This window comes from Ochotona curzoniae, unplaced genomic scaffold, assembly GCF_017591425.1.
Source record: "Ochotona curzoniae isolate NIBS_2020 unplaced genomic scaffold, NIBS_Ocur_1.0 scaffold_4505, whole genome shotgun sequence".
Taxonomy (NCBI): domain Eukaryota; kingdom Metazoa; phylum Chordata; class Mammalia; order Lagomorpha; family Ochotonidae; genus Ochotona; species Ochotona curzoniae.
Genome location: NW_024467118.1, coordinates 641,809 through 660,792, shown reverse-complemented (window position 1 = coordinate 660,792; position 18,984 = coordinate 641,809). Strand labels below are relative to the sequence as shown.

At 51.8% G+C, this 18,984-nt stretch overlaps 1 protein-coding gene across 1 annotated transcript in view; it reads left to right on the top strand.

Annotated features, from left to right (window-relative positions):
• Positions 1-18,984, top strand: part of POLN (DNA polymerase nu) — a 109,439-nt gene that overhangs the window by 36,118 nt on the left and 54,337 nt on the right. Inside the window, exons 12-14 of the mRNA XM_040966307.1 lie at positions 7,637-7,693; positions 8,637-8,690; positions 9,637-9,702. Of these exons, the coding sequence (XP_040822241.1) occupies positions 7,637-7,693; positions 8,637-8,690; positions 9,637-9,702 (177 nt within the window). The remainder of the gene's footprint in view (positions 1-7,636; positions 7,694-8,636; positions 8,691-9,636; positions 9,703-18,984) is intronic.

Below are 18,984 nucleotides of genomic sequence, written 5' to 3'. Positions count from 1 at the left end.
GCCAGGGTCTCACGAGGCCCCAGGCTCTCAGACCGGGGGCAGTGCTGGGTGAGAACCGGCCTCCTGGCAAGGATGCCCCTCTGAGGGAACTTGGAACTGCCCTCTTCAAACGCTGTGGTCTGCCTGGAGCTCGGAATACAACTGTGTGTCTGTTGACAGCAGAACTTAGGAGAGCTGAGTCTGACAGGAAGTGCTCCAAAACCCACCGAGTGTGGCCTGTTGTCATCAGCTGCTCCGTCCAGACACCTAGTCTACAAAACATTTCCAGTACTTGCCCCACCTTCCTCTCCTCTCATTTGAATTGTTCCAGAGTTCGTAACCAGTCCCCTGCTTTCCTCTCCCACCCCCAGCTGGTCAGGCCTCACATTAGGCAGAGCTTGCTTTTAAAAACATCATATCATACCCTGCCTTGATTAGAGCTTCCAGTGCTTTCCAAAAAACCTAGTCAGACCCAGGCCCTGGGCCGGGCCCTGCCTCTCCCCTGTGACCACACTGGCCACACAACTTTCTATACATCTTCCTAGGTCCCCAGGCTGCACCTGACCAGGTCAGCCCAGTGGTTTCTGCTTGTCTTTGGAAAACCTCTTCCGTCCGCCCAGAAAGGCTCCAGTGAGCCTCCTGGCTGCCGTCATCTAAGGTTAGCTTACGTGTTGGTTTGCTTATCTCACCAGAAGTTAGGTTACACAGATGAAAGACCGCTCTTTGTTCCGAGAACCAAAATGGCTTAAAATCAGCCTCTTCGCTGAGTTGAGCTGAGCCCGATGCCTCTGGTTTTTTTTTTTTTTTAAAGATTTATTTTTATTATTTTTCCATTGGAAAGGCGGATATACAGAGAGGAGAGACAGAGAGGAAGATCTTCTGTCTGATGATTCACTCCCCAAGTGAGCGCAACGGGCCGATACTATGCCGATCCAAAGCCAGGAGCCTCTTCTGGGCCTCCCACGCAGGTGCAGGTTCCCAAAGCTTTGGGCCGTCCTCGACTGCTTCCTGGGCCACAGGCAGGGAGCTGGAAGGGAAGCGGGGCTGCCAGGATTAGAACCGGCGCCCATATGGGATCCCGGGCGTGCAAGGTGAGGACCTTTAACCACTTGCGCCACCGCGCCGGGCCCACCGATGCCTCTGGTTTGATCCTGGAGCCCTGAGGCGCAGGGGGCTGCTGGGAGCTTCTCCATGTGGAGCGTCTGAGGGCTGAGTCTCTTAGCAGAGCCATGTGGGCAGTGAGCCCCGCGACCCCAACAGCTGTGCAGAGCCGGCCCCCAGCCTCGAGCCGGGCCTGTGCTCCTCGGAAGCTGTCAGTTCCTTACCTGTCCTGGCACCACTCGGCACTGTTGCCCTTCCCCTGCCTGCTTGTGGTGGAAGGAAGGCGCTGTAGCTCTCTTCCTGGCCCAGGTGCTCGCCTGCCAGCGGAGCTAGAATGAGGATTCCGCTGAGGTGACTTGCTTTCTCTGCAAAGACCTGATTTACATCATCTCAGACGAGTTAGTCCTGTGGACTCAGTCTGGGTGTTGAAAGAAGCTAGGACTCCTCCTGCTTGCCCATCTCCTGCAGCCTCTCCCAGAGACTGTGGGGACCGGCAGACTTCCTAACCGTCTCCTGCCACCTGCCTCATCCTCCCCTTGTTCCCTGAGCCAGGGATGGGCCCAGGCCTCACACACGGATTGTCACTGCCTGGCACCCCTGAGTGTATTAGGGCCAGTCTCGGCAGGCACTGCCCCTCTGAGTGAGGGAGGGTCCCGGTGCCTGGAGCAGCATGTAAGCAGAGCTGCTCGGTGAATCGTGGAGCCAGTCTTGAGCCTTGACCAGTGCTGGTTTCTTATTAAGTCCTCATTGTTTTTATTTCTGACATAATTTTTTGCCCCTGCGTTGTGTAGGGGCCTTAAAGTCTACAAATGTATGGGGACTTCCCAGGTGTTCTTCATGACTGAGTCTAAGTTAAACACACTGCAGTCAGAGAGCTCCACCTGTGGGCTCAGGTCTCTGGCCCATCAGTGTGCACTGGCTGCCTCCATAGGCTCACAGTGGGAGCCTTCTGGCACCGTGCAGGGTGGTGGTCTCTAGAACACTGTGTCCAGCTCACTTCTCCCTCACTCGATGCTGCTGGGGAAGAGCAGAAATTCTTACCTGTCGCTGGACTGACAAGGAGTGGGGAATGTGGTTCCAACTTTATCAAACTGAAAAGAGCTTCACTTTTCTTAGGGACAGTCACGTGTTCTCAGAGGTGGACAGCTGGACCAAGTCCTGGAGTCCCAGATGCCACCTGCCCCTGCACGTGGTCTTCCCCGTGGTCAGCATTCCCTACCAGAGTGGAGCACTTGATGAACCCCTTTGGCTCAGCAGTATCACCCACGGCCAGTAGTTTGTTAGGGCTCACTTTTGCTCCTGGATGTTCTGTGGGTTCTGCAACATACAGAGTGGTTTCATTGCCGTAAAAACCTTTTGTTACCTAACCCCTGGCGCCTCGTGGTTGTTTTCTCTCTATGGTTTCCCTTTTCTAGAATATTGTATTGTTGGAATAATAGACTATGGAGTGTCCTTCACTCAGTAGCATGCATTCCACTTTTTGTGTCTTTTCATGTCTCGGTGGCTCATTTCTCTTTAGTATGGAATAGTAGGCCACTCCTCCAGTGTTCTAGATAATGTGTTCATTTACTACAGGCCTGCTTGGCTGCTTCCCAGCGTTGACAGTTGAGAACAGAGCAGCCATAATTATCTATGCACACATTCTTGTGTGGACATAGGTTTTCATTTTTTAAAAAATAGTAAGATGTGCAACTGCTGGACTGTGTGCTACAGCTGTATGGTTTATTGAGAAAGAGGCCATTTTCCGGAGTCACTGCACCGATTTTGCGTTCCCGCCAGCAGTGAGCGCTTCCTCTGCTACCCTTCCTAGCCGGACTTCACAATGTCATTGTTTTACATTTGCACCGTAGGTGAAGCACAATAGGTATTAGATATGTTTTTAGTTTTGATTTTCTTAAAGATTTATTAATTTTTGAAACAATATTAGGGAGACAGAGGAAAAGAGATCTTTTATCCACAGATCCACTTCTCAAATAGCCTTAATGACTTGGGAAGGGCTAGGCCAAAGCCGGGACCCCGGAACTCCATCTGGGCCTCATATGTGAATAACAGAGGCCCGGATGTCTAATCTGTCTTTTCAGGCACACTTGCAGGAAGTTGGATCAGAAGTGGAGCACCCTGAACTGGAACTCATGTTCTAATAAGTGGTATAGGTGGCAGCTTAACCTCCTGCACACTTCTGCCCTTGAGGTGTGTGTGTGGGTGTGAGTGTGTGAGTGAGAGTGTGTGAGTAGGTGTGAGTGTGAGTGTGTGAGAGTGTGGGTGTGAGTGAAAGTGTGTGTGTGTGTATGTGTAAGAGAGTGGGTGTGAGTATGTGTGTGTCTGTCTGTCTGTGTATTTGGAAGGCAGAGTTATAGAGAGCGAGAGGGAGAGAGAAAGGCCTTCCATCCGTTCCTCCAGTCTCCCACATGGCCGCATTGGCCAGCGCTGGGCCAGACCAAAGCCAGGAGCTTCATCCGGGTCTCCCCTGTGGGTGCAAGGGACCATGGACTTGAGTGATCCGCTGCTGCTTTCCCAGGAGCGTCAGCAGGAAGCTGGAACACGCCCTGGCGGCCGTGTGGGATCCCAGCACTGCAGCCCAGGCCTCTACTTGCTATGCCACAGGGCCCGCCGCTCCTCCCCACTGCCCCATACATTTTAAAACAATCAGTGCTACAGCTGGTTAGAGAATGGAGGAGACTTGCTAATAAGTTGTCACTTGATCCTGGAGCAGGTGCCACTAGTCCAGGTGACAATCAAAAGATGAAGCTAACTGGATTTTCAGAACACTTTTAGAGTAGAAAGCATTTCCAGACATGTTCACATCAGGGTGAACAACCAGGATGTGACTAGTTCCGGGAGTACCACAGTAAGCATCTGGGCAGGCCCGCTACTCACGGAACAGGGGTGAGGGGTGGCGCAAGAGGCACCTAGGTGGCTCAGGTACACACGTGGTTTTGTGCAGTTACCCTGGAAACATTGGTCCTGCAGCAAGAACATGCATGGCATGAAGTCTGAAGGCCCACAGCCGACCCATCAGGTCAGGACCATCGGGTGACCAGGTCAAGACCGGCGGGTGACCAGGTGAAAACTGGAGGTGGCCCGGTCAGTTCTTGAAGCTTCCTGACTGGTTCTCATGTGTGGGCAATTGTGACAGGCAGAGTCCAACACCAAGAGACTGACAGATGGACAGCAGAGGGAGGAGGCCCAAAGGAGAGACTCTGGCGTGGCTGTCAGCAGCCAGCAGAGCGCCTCACGCAGGCAGCGTGGCCCCTGCCTGGGCCTTGGCCAGTGCTCGGGGTCCTTTGTCCACAGTGTTTGATGATCAGCCATGTGGTTCTCTTCCAGTGTTCTTGGGCTGCTTCAGCCAGCACGTCCCCAGACCTGGTTAGAAAGGTGTCAAGGAAAGAGTTCTTGGCAAAGTGCTTGCCTCCGTTTTGTTCCCGTTGGGAGAGCTTTTCTGAGACAGTGGCGTTCTGGATGGCACTGAGCCAGGATTGACCCCGACCCCAGGACAGAAGGCATTCTCTGGGCTCTTGTTAAAATCATGTCATTAGTTCTCCCTCATGTTGATCTATGGGTCCTAAATCATCCTAAATAAACTGAGCAAGGAGTCTTTAGGTTAGAAATTAACAAGTTTATTCCAGGATTTCTGTGGAAATGCAGAAAACTAACAAGAGCAGGGTCATCTTAGGAGGACTTAGTCTGTTAGACATGAAAACTAAGCATAAAGCAATTGGAGTTGCTAGAAATTAAGTAATGTCACTTAATGCAGGCTCAGAGATAAGCAACTAGGCCGGCAGACCAAGAAGATCCACACACGAGGGACTGGCAGTGTGACACAGCTCATCAGTTGTGACACCAAGCTCTGTGTCACACAGTGGCAGCTCCCCTTCAGATCCAGCTTCCTGCTCCATGTGCCTGGGGAGGCAGTGGGGGGTGGCCCAAGCACTGGGGAGGCAGCGGGGGGTGGCCCAAGCACTGGGGAGGCAGCGGGGGGTGGCCCAAGCACTGGGGAGGCAGCGGGGGGTGGCCCAAGCACTGGGGAGGCAGTGGGGGCGGGGGGGGGGGCCCAAGCACTGTGAACCTGCAGCTTTCTGAGAGACCTAGATGGAGCTCCCAGCTCTCGGTCTCGGGCCCAGCGGCTGCAGCCATTTGGGGAGTGAGCCAACAGATGGAAGATCTCTTTCTCTTTGCCTCTGCCTTTCAAATGGCAGTACATCTTAAAAGATAAAGATCCACAAGCTCCCATATCTGTGCATAAAGATCTCTGGCAAGGGTCACATTGCAAAGCTCTGAGTGAGCAGAGCCTGTTCAAACAATACAGGGCCAGTCATCTTGACCCCGCTTCATGCTGTACAGAAAATTATATTACAAGTGAGTTGTGTACCTAAACAGGGAAGGCAAAGCAGTGAAGGTTGGAGAAGATACCATGGGGACATATTCAGCTTTTGTAAATGGTACACCAAATGCTCCAGCCATAAAGGGCAAGATTGAGAGACAGGGGCCCGGCAGCGTGGCCTAGCGGCTAAAGTCCTTGCCTTAAACACACCAGGATCCCATATGGGCACCGGTTCTAATCCTGGCTGCTCCACTTCTCATCCCGCTCCCTGCTTGTGGCCTGGGAAAGCAGTCGAGGACGGCCCAAAGCCTTGGGACCCTGCACCCGCGTGGGATACCTGGAGGAAGTTCCTAGCTCCTGGCTTTGGATCAGCGCAGTACCAGCCATTGCAGTCACTTGGGGAGTGAATCATCAGACGGAAGATCTTCCTCTCTGTCTCTCCTTCTCTCTGTATATCTGACTTTCTAATAAAAATAAATAAATCTTAAAAAAAAAAAAAAGATTGAGAGACAGGACAAGCCAGAGTGTCCACCTCTCTTTATGAAAGACACCATAAAGCCTGGACAAACAAAAAGCAAACAAGTGTTCAGAATAATACAGACCTGCTAGGAACCACAGGCCTGCTAGGAACCACAGACCTGCTAGGAACCACAGGCCTGCTAGGAACCACAGGCCTGCTAGGAACCACAGGCCTGCTAGAGACATAACCCAGGTTTTCAAAAGAACAAAAGACACGAGCAGAGATTGAATGAAAGAAGATACGTGACTGGTCAACAAAAACATGAAATGTGGCCAGTTTTATTAGCCACTAGGCGTTGCAAATAAATGACAGATATCACCTCTCCTTTGCCAGAACAGCAGAAATTGAGCCCAGTGAATATGTGCGTGGGCAGGCGTGGGCCCGGTGAGAACGTGCGTGGCAATGTGTAGCCACTGGACCTTGTGTGCGTTGCTGATAGGACTGTGGGCTGTATGCTTGGAGAGCTGATATCTCTCTTCTAATTTAGAAACAAATTCCACACCTGGAAGTAAGTTAACTAAAGTTTATGCACCAGAATCTTTATTGTAGCATTATTTTTAAAAAGATTTATTTATTTTTATTGGAAAGGAGGATATACAGAGGAGGAGAAACAGAGAGGAAGATCTTCATCCGATGGTTCACTCCCCCAGTGAGCACAAAGGCCGGAGCTGAGCCAGTCCAAAGCCAGGAGCTTCTTCCAGGTTTCCTACACAGGTGCAGGATCCCGATGACTTGGGCCGTCCTCAACTGCTTTCCCAGGCCACAAGCAGGGAGCGGGATGGGAAGCAGGGCTGCGGGGATTAGAACTGGCGCCCATAGAGGATCCTGGCGCATGTAAGGCGAGGACCTTAACCACTATGCTATCGTGCCAGGCCCTATTGTAGCATTATTTATGCTATGGTCCCATAGAACCATCCAGAATGAGTGAGTATTTGTCCTGTGTTGATACAACTCAGTGCAATACTGCTTCATCCACAATGGAACAACCTTCAAATCTCATATCGAGTGGTAGAAGCCACACATTGTGTCTGCACTGTCCCATTACACACTGGGAAGTTCAGAAACGGGTCGCCATGGCTTCTGCTGGTGAGGGTCAGGGTGTGAGGGGTGCCGCTGGTGAGGGGCAGGGTGTGAGGGGCGCCGCTGGTGAGGGGCAGGGTGTGAGGGGCGCCGCTGGTGAGGGGCAGGGTGTGAGGGGCGCCGCTGGTGAGGGGCAGGGTGTGAGGGGCGCCGCTGGTGAGGGGCAGGGGTTGGCAGGAGAGTAGGGTTACATGGGCAGCAGTCCCACAGTGAGTTCACTTTGTGCTCATTCGGCACACTGTTCTCGTTGGGTTACACTCTCCGGCATGTGTGTTTTCATTTTGACGAGTGTTTGGAATCTCATGGTTGCATTGCAACGATGCTTTGCTGAAGCCGGCCCAGGTAACTGACTCAGACACCGGCTGTCGAGTTACACGTGTGCTCCCTGTGTGGCAGAGCATTGCCTGGATTTAGATTCCACTCGTTTAAATCACAGCAAGCTCATGGGAACTGCTTTTCTAACTCCCTTGGGAACAAGAGAATGGTTTTGCAACAGAATGGATAAAGACACTTGATTAGCTGAGTTTATTATAAATTTTCATTTGAAATGCTTGATTAGATCATTTATCACTGCAGTTTTCTCCAGCTGAAAGTAGGTGTTTGGAAGGTTTAAATTGGTGACTTTTTTTTTTCAGTTAAACGCTCTGAGAGACGTTCATCCACTGCCCAAGATCATTTTGGACTATAGACAGGTAAGAAGCTGATGATAGAAGGGATCCCGGGGTGTCCTGCGCTGCTCTGAAGGGGGGCAGCGTGAATCAGACATGTCCAGAGAAGACTCAGGCGTGTCCTGCCACGGAGTGTCCCCGTTTACCAGGGAGTCACCGTCCTGCCGCCCTCCTCTTCTGCCCGTTCAGGTTTTCTCTGACGCAGAGGTTCTGGGGCGTGGGGGGCAGCGTTTTGGTGTGGTGGGTAAAGCTGCCATCTGTGACACCAGCTTCATGTCTGGGTGCTGTTTCGGGTCCTGGTTCCTCACTTCTGATCCAGCCCTGTGGATGTGGGAGAGCTGGGTAAAGCTCCTAGCTCCTGCTCCTCCCTGCTGTGGCAGCCATGTGGGGAGTGATCCAGTGGGTGGAAGAGCTCTCTCTCTCTCTCTGTGTCCTTCCCTGTCTCTGTAACACTGCTTTTCAAATAAACATTTTCAAAACAATTAAAAAAAATAAGCCTCCAAACTATGTTTGCAATTGTTGCCGTCCCTGTGCCACCAGCAGCCCTGGTTGCTGAGCTGTGATCTGCTGTCCGTGAGCACCTGGTTTCTGCGTGGGAGCGAGGCATGACAGCTCCCTGGAGGGTGCAGTGCTGGTTCAGGACTGACTGGCTGTTTATATTTGCAAATCTAGCCTTGCTTCGGGATAATTTACTCTCACAGGGTGGAGAAGCTTCACTAATGTGGGACTCTGCTAGCCCTTGGCTCTCCAAAGGGCTTTGCGGGACCTTCAGAGCTATCTGAGGGACACCAGCAGCCTGCAGCTGGCCCCTGGAGGGAGCACTGCCGGGCCCTGGGAGGGAGCATTGCTCCTGGAGGGAGCACTGCCGGGCCCTGGGAGGGAGCACTGCCGGGCCCTGGAGGGAGCACGGCCGCTTGCCACCAGGAGCTCTGTGGACTTGGAAACTTACGCTTGCTTTGTCCTTTAGGTTCACAAGATCAAGTCGACGTTTGTTGACGGATTGCTAGCATGTATGAAACAGGTACTCGAGGCTCATCAGTTACTGTATGACTAAGAACGGTTTATAGGGCCCAGATACGCACAGTTCTGTCGTATTAGTAAGTCTGTAAGTCATCTAATACTCTGGAAGCATGAGCTGTGCTTCCGTAGTGAAGCTGAGCTTCTATCTTGAAATTGATGGTGTGGGCTGTGCAGCTGGCCCGCTTTCACACCTCTGATGGCGTCTCTGGAGAGCACTGACTGGAGATGTTATTGTTTCCATTTGTACACAAGCAGACTGCACTCAGAGAAGTTTGGTGACCTGTTTGTCGTCACACAGTGAGTGACAGAACCTGTCTGTGACACACAGTCCCACCTCACATGCCTGACGCAGCATGGGATGTGCGAATAACAAAAGTCATGTGTGCTGTCCCACGTCAGCTGTGGGAGGGGGAAATTCGCCTATCCCTGCCCTCATGGCAGCAGCCTTGTAACCCGGAGAGTTGGGGCTGGAGTCTGGGCCACACAGCTTAAGCTCTATGGGGAAGAAGTGGGTGTGTGCTGCAGGTGAGGGGTGTGGCGGTGGGTGTGTGCTGTAGGTGAGGGGTGTGATTGTGTGTGCTGTAGGTGAGGGGTGTGGCGGTCGGTGTGTGTGCTGTAGGTGAGGGGTGTGGCAGTGGGTGTGTGCTGTAGGTGAGGGGTGTAACTGTGTGTGTTGTAGGTGAGGGGTGTGACTGTGTGTGCTGTAGGTGAGGGGTGTGATTGTGTGTGCTGTAGGTGAGGGGTGTGGCAGTGGGAGTGTGCTGTAGGTGAGGGGTGTGGCAGTGGGTGTGTGTGCTGCAGGTGAGGGGTGTGGCAGTGGGTGTGTGTGCTGTAGGTGAGGGGTGTGGCAGTGGGTGTGTGCTGTAGGTGAGGGGTAGGGCAATGGGTGTGTCCCGCAGGTGAGGGGTGGTGACATTATAGTGCTAACCCACTTCTTCCTGACACAGGGCTCCATCTCCTGCACGTGGAATCAGACTGGAACGGTGACAGGAAGGCTGTCTGCCCAGCATCCTGTGAGTTGGTGCTCTCTGATAAACGCTGGTTTCTGTGCTCACACTTGAGTTTGGCGTGTTGTCCTGTGTGTGCTCCTTCCAGGAACTCCTCACTCGGTACATTTCATTCGGTGTGCTGCTCCGTTTTGCCTGTGTGCACTGAGCACCTTCCCTTTCAAACACCTTTCAAACCCTTTCAAGCTCGCTGCAGCCCCTCTCATTACGAGTTCCAGCTAGTGGGGGGTCTCCTATCTGGACGTCCACACACCCTGGAGCCGAGAGCAGGAGGACCCCACGTTTCCCATATTCCTTGCACGTGTTTGCTAGAAAGGTGGCTTCTAGAATCATGCAGGGGCCTCTGCTGCTCCAGTGCTCCGCTCCATTCTTTGACTGCCGTGGGGTCCTCTGCTTGGATGAGAACGTTGAAAATGCCCCCACATGCATGAGCAGTCGGTCTGCTTTTCTTCTCTTTTTTCTCTTCTTTTCTCTCCTCTCCTCTTCTCTTCTCTTCTCTTCTCTTCTCTTCTCTTCTCTTCTCTTCTCTTCTCTTCTCTTCTCTTCTCTTCTCTTCTCTCCTCTCCTCTCCTCTCCTCTTCTCTTCTTTTCTCTTCTCTTCTCTTCTCTTCTCTTCTCTTCTTTTCTCTTCTCTTCTCTTCTCTTCTCTTCTCTTCTCTTCTCTTCTCTTCTCTTCTCTTCTCTTCTCTTCTCTTCTCTTCTTTTTTAAAGGCAGAGTTAGAGCAAGCTCATCTGCTGGTCTACTCCATGGCTGCAACCGTTTAGGACCGAGACTGAGACTGGGCAGGGGCTGCTGTGGGGCTGGTCTGCGCTGGGCTGAGGCTGAGGCTGAGGCTGGAGCTCAGGCTGGGCTTGGGCTATCTAGTTTCCCACCAGAATGGCAGGGCCTAAGAACTCAAGCTGTCTTCCACTGCTCTCCCAAGCTCATTTTAGGTAGGTGATCCAAAGTAGAGCAGGCTGGAACCACTGGGGGTCAGTGGGATGAAAGGGTTCCTGATGATGGCTTAACCCTCTGCTTTGCAGTGCCGACCTAGGATGAAGCTTGCATACACAATAGGCAACTTTTCAGATGGCTCTATGTTATTGAAAGAAAGGAGACTTATTTTCTCATTACAGAACACTTGCTGAAGCACAGAAAACAAATATTAACTAAAGCCATTTGTTGCTGATGACATTGTGGTCTACCTGATTAAGCTTCCACCTGCGGGAATGCAGGTGCTGTGTGAGCAGGTGCAGGTGCTGTGTGAGCAGGTGCAGGTGTTGTGTGTGCAGGTATGCAGGTGCTGTGTGAGCAGGGGTAGGTGCTGTGAGAGCAGGTGCAGGTGCTGTGTGAGCAGGTGCAGGTGCTGTGTGAGCAGGTGCAGGTGCTGTGTGAGCAGGTGCAGGTGCTGTGTGTGCAGGGATGCAGGTGCTGTGTGTGCAGGGATGCAGGTGCTGTGTGAGCAGGTATGCAGGTGCTGTGTGAGCAGGTGCAGGTGCTGTGTGAGCAGGTGCTGTGTGAGCAGGTGCAGGTGCTGTGTGAGCAGGGATGCGGGTGCTGTGTGAGCAGGGATGCGGGTGCTGTGTGAGCAGGTGCAGGTGCTGTGTGTGCAGGTGCTGTGTGAGCAGGTGCAGGTGCTGTGTGAGCAGGTGCAGGTGCTGTGTGAGCAGGGATGCAGGTGCTGTGTGAGCAGGGATGCAGGTGCTGTGTGAGCAGGTGCAGGTGCTGTGTGAGCAGGGATGCCGGTGCTGTGTGAGCAGGTGCAGGTGCTGTGTGAGCAGGTGCAGGTGCTGTGTGAGCAGGGATGCCGGTGCTGTGTGAGCAGGTGCAGGTGCTGTGTGAGCAGGTGCAGGTGCTGTGTGAGCATGGATGCAGGTGCTGTGTGAGCAGGTGCACATGCTGTGTGAGCAGGTACAGGTGCTGTGTGAGCAGGTGCAGGTGCTGTGTGAGCAGGGATGCGGGTGCTGTGTGAGCAGGGATGCAGGTGCTGTGTGAGCAGGGATGCAGGTGCTGTGTGAGCAGGTGCAGGTGCTGTGTGAGCAGGTGCAGGTGCTGTGTGAGCAGGTGCAGGTGCTGTGTGAGCAGGGATGCGGGTGCTGTGTGAGCAGGTGCAGGTGCTGTGTGTGCAGGTGCTGTGTGAGCAGGTGCAGGTGCTGTGTGAGCAGGGATGCCGGTGCTGTGTGAGCAGGTGCAGGTGCTGTGTGAGCAGGTATGCAGGTGCTGTGTGAGCAGGTGCAGGTGCTGTGTGAGCAGGGATGCGGGTGCTGTGTGAGCAGGTGCAGGTGCTGTGTGTGCAGGTGCAGGTGCTGTGTGAGCAGGTATGCAGGTGCTGTGTGAGCAGGGATGCGGGTGCTGTGTGAGCAGGGATGCAGGTGCTGTGTGAGCAGGGATGCAGGTGCTGTGTGAGCAGGTGCAGGTGCTGTGTGAGCAGGTGCAGGTGCTGTGTGTGCAGGGATGCAGGTGCTGTGTGAGCAGGTGCAGGTGCTGTGTGAGCAGGGATGCGGGTGCTGTGTGAGCAGGTGCAGGTGCTGTGTGAGCAGGTGCAGGTGCTGTGTGTGCAGGTGCTGTGTGAGCAGGTGCAGGTGCTGTGTGAGCAGGGATGCAGGTGCTGTGTGAGCAGGTGCAGGTGCTGTGTGAGCAGGGATGCGGGTGCTGTGTGAGCAGGTGCAGGTGCTGTGTGTGCAGGTGCAGGTGCTGTGTGTGCAGGTGCAGGTGCTGTGTGAGCAGGTGCAGGTGCTGTGTGAGCAGGGATGCGGGTGCTGTGTGAGCAGGGATGCCGGTGCTGTGTGTGCAGGTGCAGGTGCTGTGTGTGCAGGTATGCAGGTGCTGTGTGAGCAGGGATGCAGGTGCTGTGTGAGCAGGTGCAGGTGCTGTGTGAGCAGGGATGCAGGTGCTGTGTGTGCAGGTGCAGGTGCTGTGTGTGCAGGTATGCAGGTGCTGTGTGAGCAGGTGCAGGTGCTGTGTGAGCAGGTGCAGGTGCTGTGTGAGCAGGTGCAGGTGCTGTGTGAGCAGGGATGCCGGTGCTGTGTGAGCAGGTGCAGGTGCTGTGTGAGCAGGTGCAGGTGCTGTGTGAGCAGGTGCAGGTGCTGTGTGAGCAGGGATGCGGGTGCTGTGTGAGCAGGGATGCAGGTGCTGTGTGAGCAGGTGCACATGCTGTGTGAGCAGGTGCAGGTGCTGTGTGAGCAGGGATGCGGGTGCTGTGTGAGCAGGTGCAGGTGCTGTGTGAGCAGGTGCAGGTGCTGTGTGAGCAGGTGCAGGTGCTGTGTGAGCAGGTGCAGGTTCTGTGTGCAGCTTGCAGTCACTTGCAGCCTTTTTTTTTTTCCCTTTCAGCCTCATCTTTGTTAGTTTTTTAAAAAGGGTCAGAGTTCTAGTTCTAGTTCATAGGATATTAAGTGCAGCTAATTCCCGCAACCTTGTTCTTTACTGAGAGCCGAAAACACCAGATGCAACGATGTATCTTAGGAGGTTTATTCCAGTGGGGCAGGAATGGGGTAAGGGAAGGTGGGGAAGGGAGGCCAGAAGGAGGAGAAAGGGAGAAGAGAGAGAGCAAAGAAGAGAAGAGAGCCGCACCTGGGGCCTTTTTGTCTGCCAGGTGTGAGGGGCGGGGATTGGGAGGCATTGAGGGCAGGCCCCAGGGAATGGTGCCTGCAGGTGAATGCCTAGGGATGATTGGTGAGTGGGCGGGGTTGGGGAAGCGGCTGGAAGATTGGGGGTGGGATTCTCAGGTGGAAATCAGGTTACATCTGATTGGTGAGCTGTCAGGAAGAAGGAATGGCACCTGTCCAGGATGGGATATTCGAATAACTCCTTACAATCTTCTTTGGCTTTCGTTTTTGTTTGTGTCACTTTTGATTCAGTAGTAATTTTGGAAGTCTCTGGGAAGAATTACATTTGCATTTTTGTCATATCTTTAATGTTATGTGTTCTACTGCGTCAGGAGAGGCAAGACGGAAGTAGAGACCTCCCATCCTGTGCTGCACTCCTGATGCTGCAGTGGCTGCATTCACAGGAGGGCTGGATGAGCCCGGGTCACTGCAGCTTTCCTGTGGCCTCATCGCGTACACCTGCTTTAGAGGAAGTGGATCAGTATTAGCTGGAAGTGGAGCCCGGATTTAGGTGTGGGGTATGGCTGTCCTCGTGCTAAAGCCCATTCTGCTTACTCTACGTCGTGTGATCATTGTAAATAATGGAGTTCACTCGACGGAGCGTGCCCCACAGTACGTCAGCTGTTCTCTGCCTTCCCTCTTTCTGCACATGCACACACAGACTCAGCTGAATGGAGTCCCCACAGCTCACCTTGCCCTGCAGACCTTCCCACAGGGCACAATTTGCCTCAATCTACTGGCATCTATCTGCTTTTTCTACTCTTCCGCATGTTCAGTGGCTTTGGGGTGTTGTACTGCTCATCTTGTGTGTTCTGAGATTCTAGATCCTGTTTGGAACTGTTGCTGAAAAGTTGATATATTTGTCTCCGTAGCCCATCAGCCTGCTTGTGTTTGGGCTGTGGGCTCAGACCTGCCCTCCGTGTGGAATGGCTTCAACATGTTTGCAGTGCTGGTCAGCTGTCCCCCCGGAGAGTTGCACAGTGGTCCCTGGAGGACCTGCACTGTCCTCAGCCTGTCTGTGATTAGAAAGCTGCCGACGCAGGTGCCACAGGAACTTAGGACACAGAACACAGGACTTAGGAACAGCCGTCAGGGTTGTTTTGCTGAGCTCCTGTCCTTCCGTGATCTCTCAAGTTATTTCTGATTCTTTGCCAATCTCTTTTTGTTTTGGTCTTTCAGCCAGAAACCTGAGGCTTTAGTAATCTGAATCTGCCCCACACTCCTGCGTCTGGCCCAGGTCCGGGAGCAGCCAGTCGGAGGCCAAGGTGGAGATGGGGGCAGTTCACAGCCTGTTTGCTCCAGATCGCACTCTGCCTCTGCTCGCGGCTGTTCACAGGATTCAGCTTCAGATTGCTGTCTTGAATATTCTTTTAAAAAATGATTTATTTTTCATTGGAAAAATAGATTTTATAGAGAGAAAGAAAGATCTTCCATTCACTGGTTCACTCCCTAGGCGGCCACAACAGCTGGAGCTGAATCAGTTTGAAGCCAGGAGCCAGGAGCTTTCCAGGCCACTGCTTTCCCAGGCCACTGCAGGGAGCCAGATGGACCTGTGTATTCTGTCCAACATTTCACAGCTGCAGCCAGCCCAGTACGCGTGCTTTATCTGGACTAGAAATAGGAAGTTCAGGCAGTGACACATTCCAGGCTTTACATAACACAGTTTGGTACGTTTTGACATTAAAGCCACACCAAGATCAGACAGTGGATGACCCGCCCCCAGGCTTCCTGCCTGTAAGGAGTTATTCGAATATCTCACCCTGGACCAGGTGCCATTTCTTCTTCCTCACAGCTCAGTCCAGCCATCCACCAATCAGATGTAACCCAGCATTTCACCTGAGAATCCCAGCCCCGATCTCCCAGCTCTTTCCCCAACCCCGCCCACTCACCAATCATCCCTAGGCATTCACCTGCAGTTGCCAATCCCCGGGGGCCTGCCCTCAATGCCTCCCAATCCCTGTCCCCCATACTTTGCCGACAAAAAGGCCCCCAGGGGTGGCTCTCTCTCTCTTCTCCTTTGGCTTCCCTTCCGCTCTTTCCTGCTGATCTCCACCACCTCCACCCCATTCCTGCCCCACTGGAATAAACCTCCTAAGATACCTCGTCGTGTCTGGTGTTTTCAGCTCGCGGTAAAGAACCAGGTTGCGGGAATTAGCTGCGCATAATAATGTTGTAATATCCTATGAACTAGAACTCTTAACACTGTTTTAAATAACTAACACTGCCTCCCACCTCCTGGTCTCATGCCTTCCTGTAGCCACTGGCTTCAAATAAATATTTTTTTTAAACCCTACAAAATCATTTTCCAAAGCAGTTCAACCATTTGACATTTAAAAAGAAAGATTGATTTGTTTGAAAAGCAGATTGACAAGATAAAGATCTTCCATCTTATGTCAGAGGGGCCTGGCCAGGCAGCTGGAGCCAGGAGGCCAGGTGTGGGCTGGGCCAGGCAGCTGGAGCCAGGAGGCCAGGTGTGGGCTGGGCCAGGCAGCTGGAGCCAGGAGGCCAGGTGTGGGCTGGGCCAGGTGGTTGTAGCCAGGAGCCCAGGTGTGGACTGGGCTGAGCCCAGGTCTCCATCCACATGTCTCATGTGACTGGCAGGGCCCAGTACTTTGTCTTCTGCCTTCCTGGGTGCATTGGCAGGAAGTGCGATCAGAAGAAAGCAGCTGGGACTTGAATGATGTCACAGTAAAGGAGCTAGCGCAGCAGGCAGGGCTTTGTGGCCACACCGCAGGGTTGCCCCTTGGCATTTCTAGCGCTCGTGTCATCTTGGTGTAGTCTATTTTTAGCCATTCTTTTGATTTAATTTTACTTTATCCTATGCTATCCTGTCCTCGAAGATAAACACTGATAGCTTGAAACCTGCTGTTTACTGGTTCAGTGTTCCAAATGCCTGCAAGTGGTTAGGAATAGTCGGGTCACAGTCAGGAGCCAGAAACTGAATACAGATTTTCCCTATGGGTGGCAGGGGTCCAGTTCCTTGAGCAATCACTGTTGCCTTGCGGAGTATTAACAGGAAGTTGGAGTAGAGAGCTGGAGCCGGCACTCAGGCCTGGCGCTCCATGAGATGGGACGTGGGCCGAGCCATCTCCCTCAAGTTCGCCTGTTCTATACTGGCATGCAGTTGAACCTTGCTGGGACGTGGGCCGAGCCATCTCCCTCAAGTTCGCCTGTTCTATACTGGCATGCAGTTGAACCTTGCTGGGACGTGGGCCGAGCCATCTCCCTCAAGTTCACCTGTTCTATAGTGGCCGTGCAGTTGAACCTTGCTGGGACGTGGGCCGAGCCATCTCCCTCAAGTTCACCTGTTCTATACTGGCCGTGCAGTTGAACCTTGCTGGGACGTGGGCCGAGCCATCTCCCTCAAGTTCACCTGTTCTATACTGGCCGTGCAGTTGAACCTCGCTGTGATTTCACTTGTGTTGCTATAGTGATTGATGGTGTTAGTCATGTTTCTACATGCTTGCCTGCTGTCCACTTTTCTTTTGTAATCATTCAGGTTCTTTTTATTTATTTGAAAAGCAGAGTTAGAGTGAGCTAGGGAGCGAGCTCAGGGGAAAGAGGGAAGAGAGACACTTCCCACCCATGGTTCATAGCCAGGCTGTGCCAGGAGCCTGCATGTCCACTGCAAACAAGGTGAATTTAGACACTTCACACCATACACTGTGAATAGATCCAAAGACTTCCTTAATGTTCTAGAAGCAATCTCTTTACATAGTGTATACCTAGAGAAGGTCTAGTCTGTGAGCTGTCTTGTCATATCTTGATACTACATTTTGAAGAGAAGTTTTCCATTTGAATGAGTTCTGATTTGCTGATGGGTTCTTTTATATGGATCACACTGCTGTTTCTAAGCAGTCTGCCAGACGTGGACTGGACAGTCCACATGCTGGGATATCTTACTCCAGATGTTTTATGATGCTGGGTTTTACATTTACATCTGTGATCCCTTTTGAGTTGATTTTATACGCGCTGTGAAGTGCCCAAACCCAACCCGTTTGCAAGTGGGTATTTGTGGAAATGCGTCTTTCTCCATGTAGTCACCTCAGCACGTGCTCAGTAGTGAACTCGCCAAGCTGGGTCTGCTCTGGGGCTGGGCCATGTGAGCTCTGTGATATGTAAATCCTCCAATATTGTTCTTTTTTAAAAAATAAAATGGTTGTTCTGGTTCTTTGGTATTTCCTTTTGTCTTGTATAATAAGAAAGTTATTAGTTTCTACAAAAATCTGGGATTTTCATTGATATTACATTGACTCTAGAACTCAACTTGGGGAGAACTAACCTCCTAACCGTCTCAGGCCTTGCGGGCACAGCTGAGGTGCTGGCACCCTGTGGGGGCACAGGTTCTCGTCCCAGCTGCTCTGCGAGCTGGCTCAGGAAGCAATGGAAGACCCTGAGGGAGCGCCGGGCTCCTGGCGTCCCAGCTGCTGTGGATAAACAGGTTGCAGATCTCTCTCTCTCTCTCTGCCTTTCAAATAGATTAATAAATATTTTTGAAATAGCAATATTTAGTCTTTCATTCTATGAAAGCCGTGAGCCTCTTCATTTGTTTAGTCCTTTGCTTTCTCTTGACGATTTCACAGTGTAGGTCTCATTTGGTTGGATTTGTCTGTAAGTATTACTATTTAGAGCATGATAATAAGTGATATTTTGTTTGAAATCCCAGTTGTCATTTGTAGGAGTACTTTATGCTCGTTATATTCACTGGCCATTTTAAATTTTGACTTTTCATCCTATAGCCTTGATAAACTAACTTGTTTTGGCAACTTTTTTGCAAAGTCTATCAGATTTTCTGTCTAAATGATCATGTCAATATGAACAGAGTTTTCCTTGTGGTTCTCCAAGTCTGTCGGGTTTATTTTTCTTGCCTGTGTGGGGCAGTGCTGCCTGCAGGCTTTGCAGGAACCCCCAACGGCCCGAGCTCCCGAGAGCTTTGAAATCAGTGCTGGCTTGGATCATTGTTTGTTGTGGTCATTGAGAGGGCTGCAAGAGTTTCTTCTTTTTAACTTACATTGCCAGGTTTTTCTTTTGTAAAGATTTATTGTGTTGGAAAGGCACAGTTGCAGAGCAAGGAGAGACAGAACAAGATCCCGCACGCAGGTCCCGGTCAGGAAGCAGCGCTGCACCCCGTACCGAAGCCTGCTTCTTTCTCTGTATTGTCGGATTAAATTTACTCAAACTTTGTAGTTTTGAAAGTGAAATTTTCTTGAATCTTTTAATGGTGGTTTTCTTTCCATGCTTGTATCTGTTCTAGGAGTCGGGGTAATTCTAACTGCAACTAATTCATGAACAAGTACTCCTCTCTAGTTTTCTGGAAGATTTTTTATACAATTAGTTTTATTGCCCTTTTGATTATTTGACTGAATTTATTGGCATATCCATGTAGGACTGCTGTTTCATTATAGAAAGATGTTTAACTAACAGTGCAAGTTCATTAATCACGTGCTATTATTCAGGTTGTCAATCAAGGGGTCTTCAAGAAATCTGTGGGGAAAACCTATCAGGAAAAACTATGCTAGGATTCCCAAGTGTTTACGCTGACATAGGCTTACCTTGTGTATGTGCTTTCGGTGACTTTCTCAAGTAGCCTTTGTGTTGTTGGGCGGATTTTGGAGCATTTGCTTCTCATCTAAACTGTTGGCCTACTGACACAAGGCCAGTGGTGACCACTGACCTGAGGTTAGCAGTGGGGACAGCGCCGCC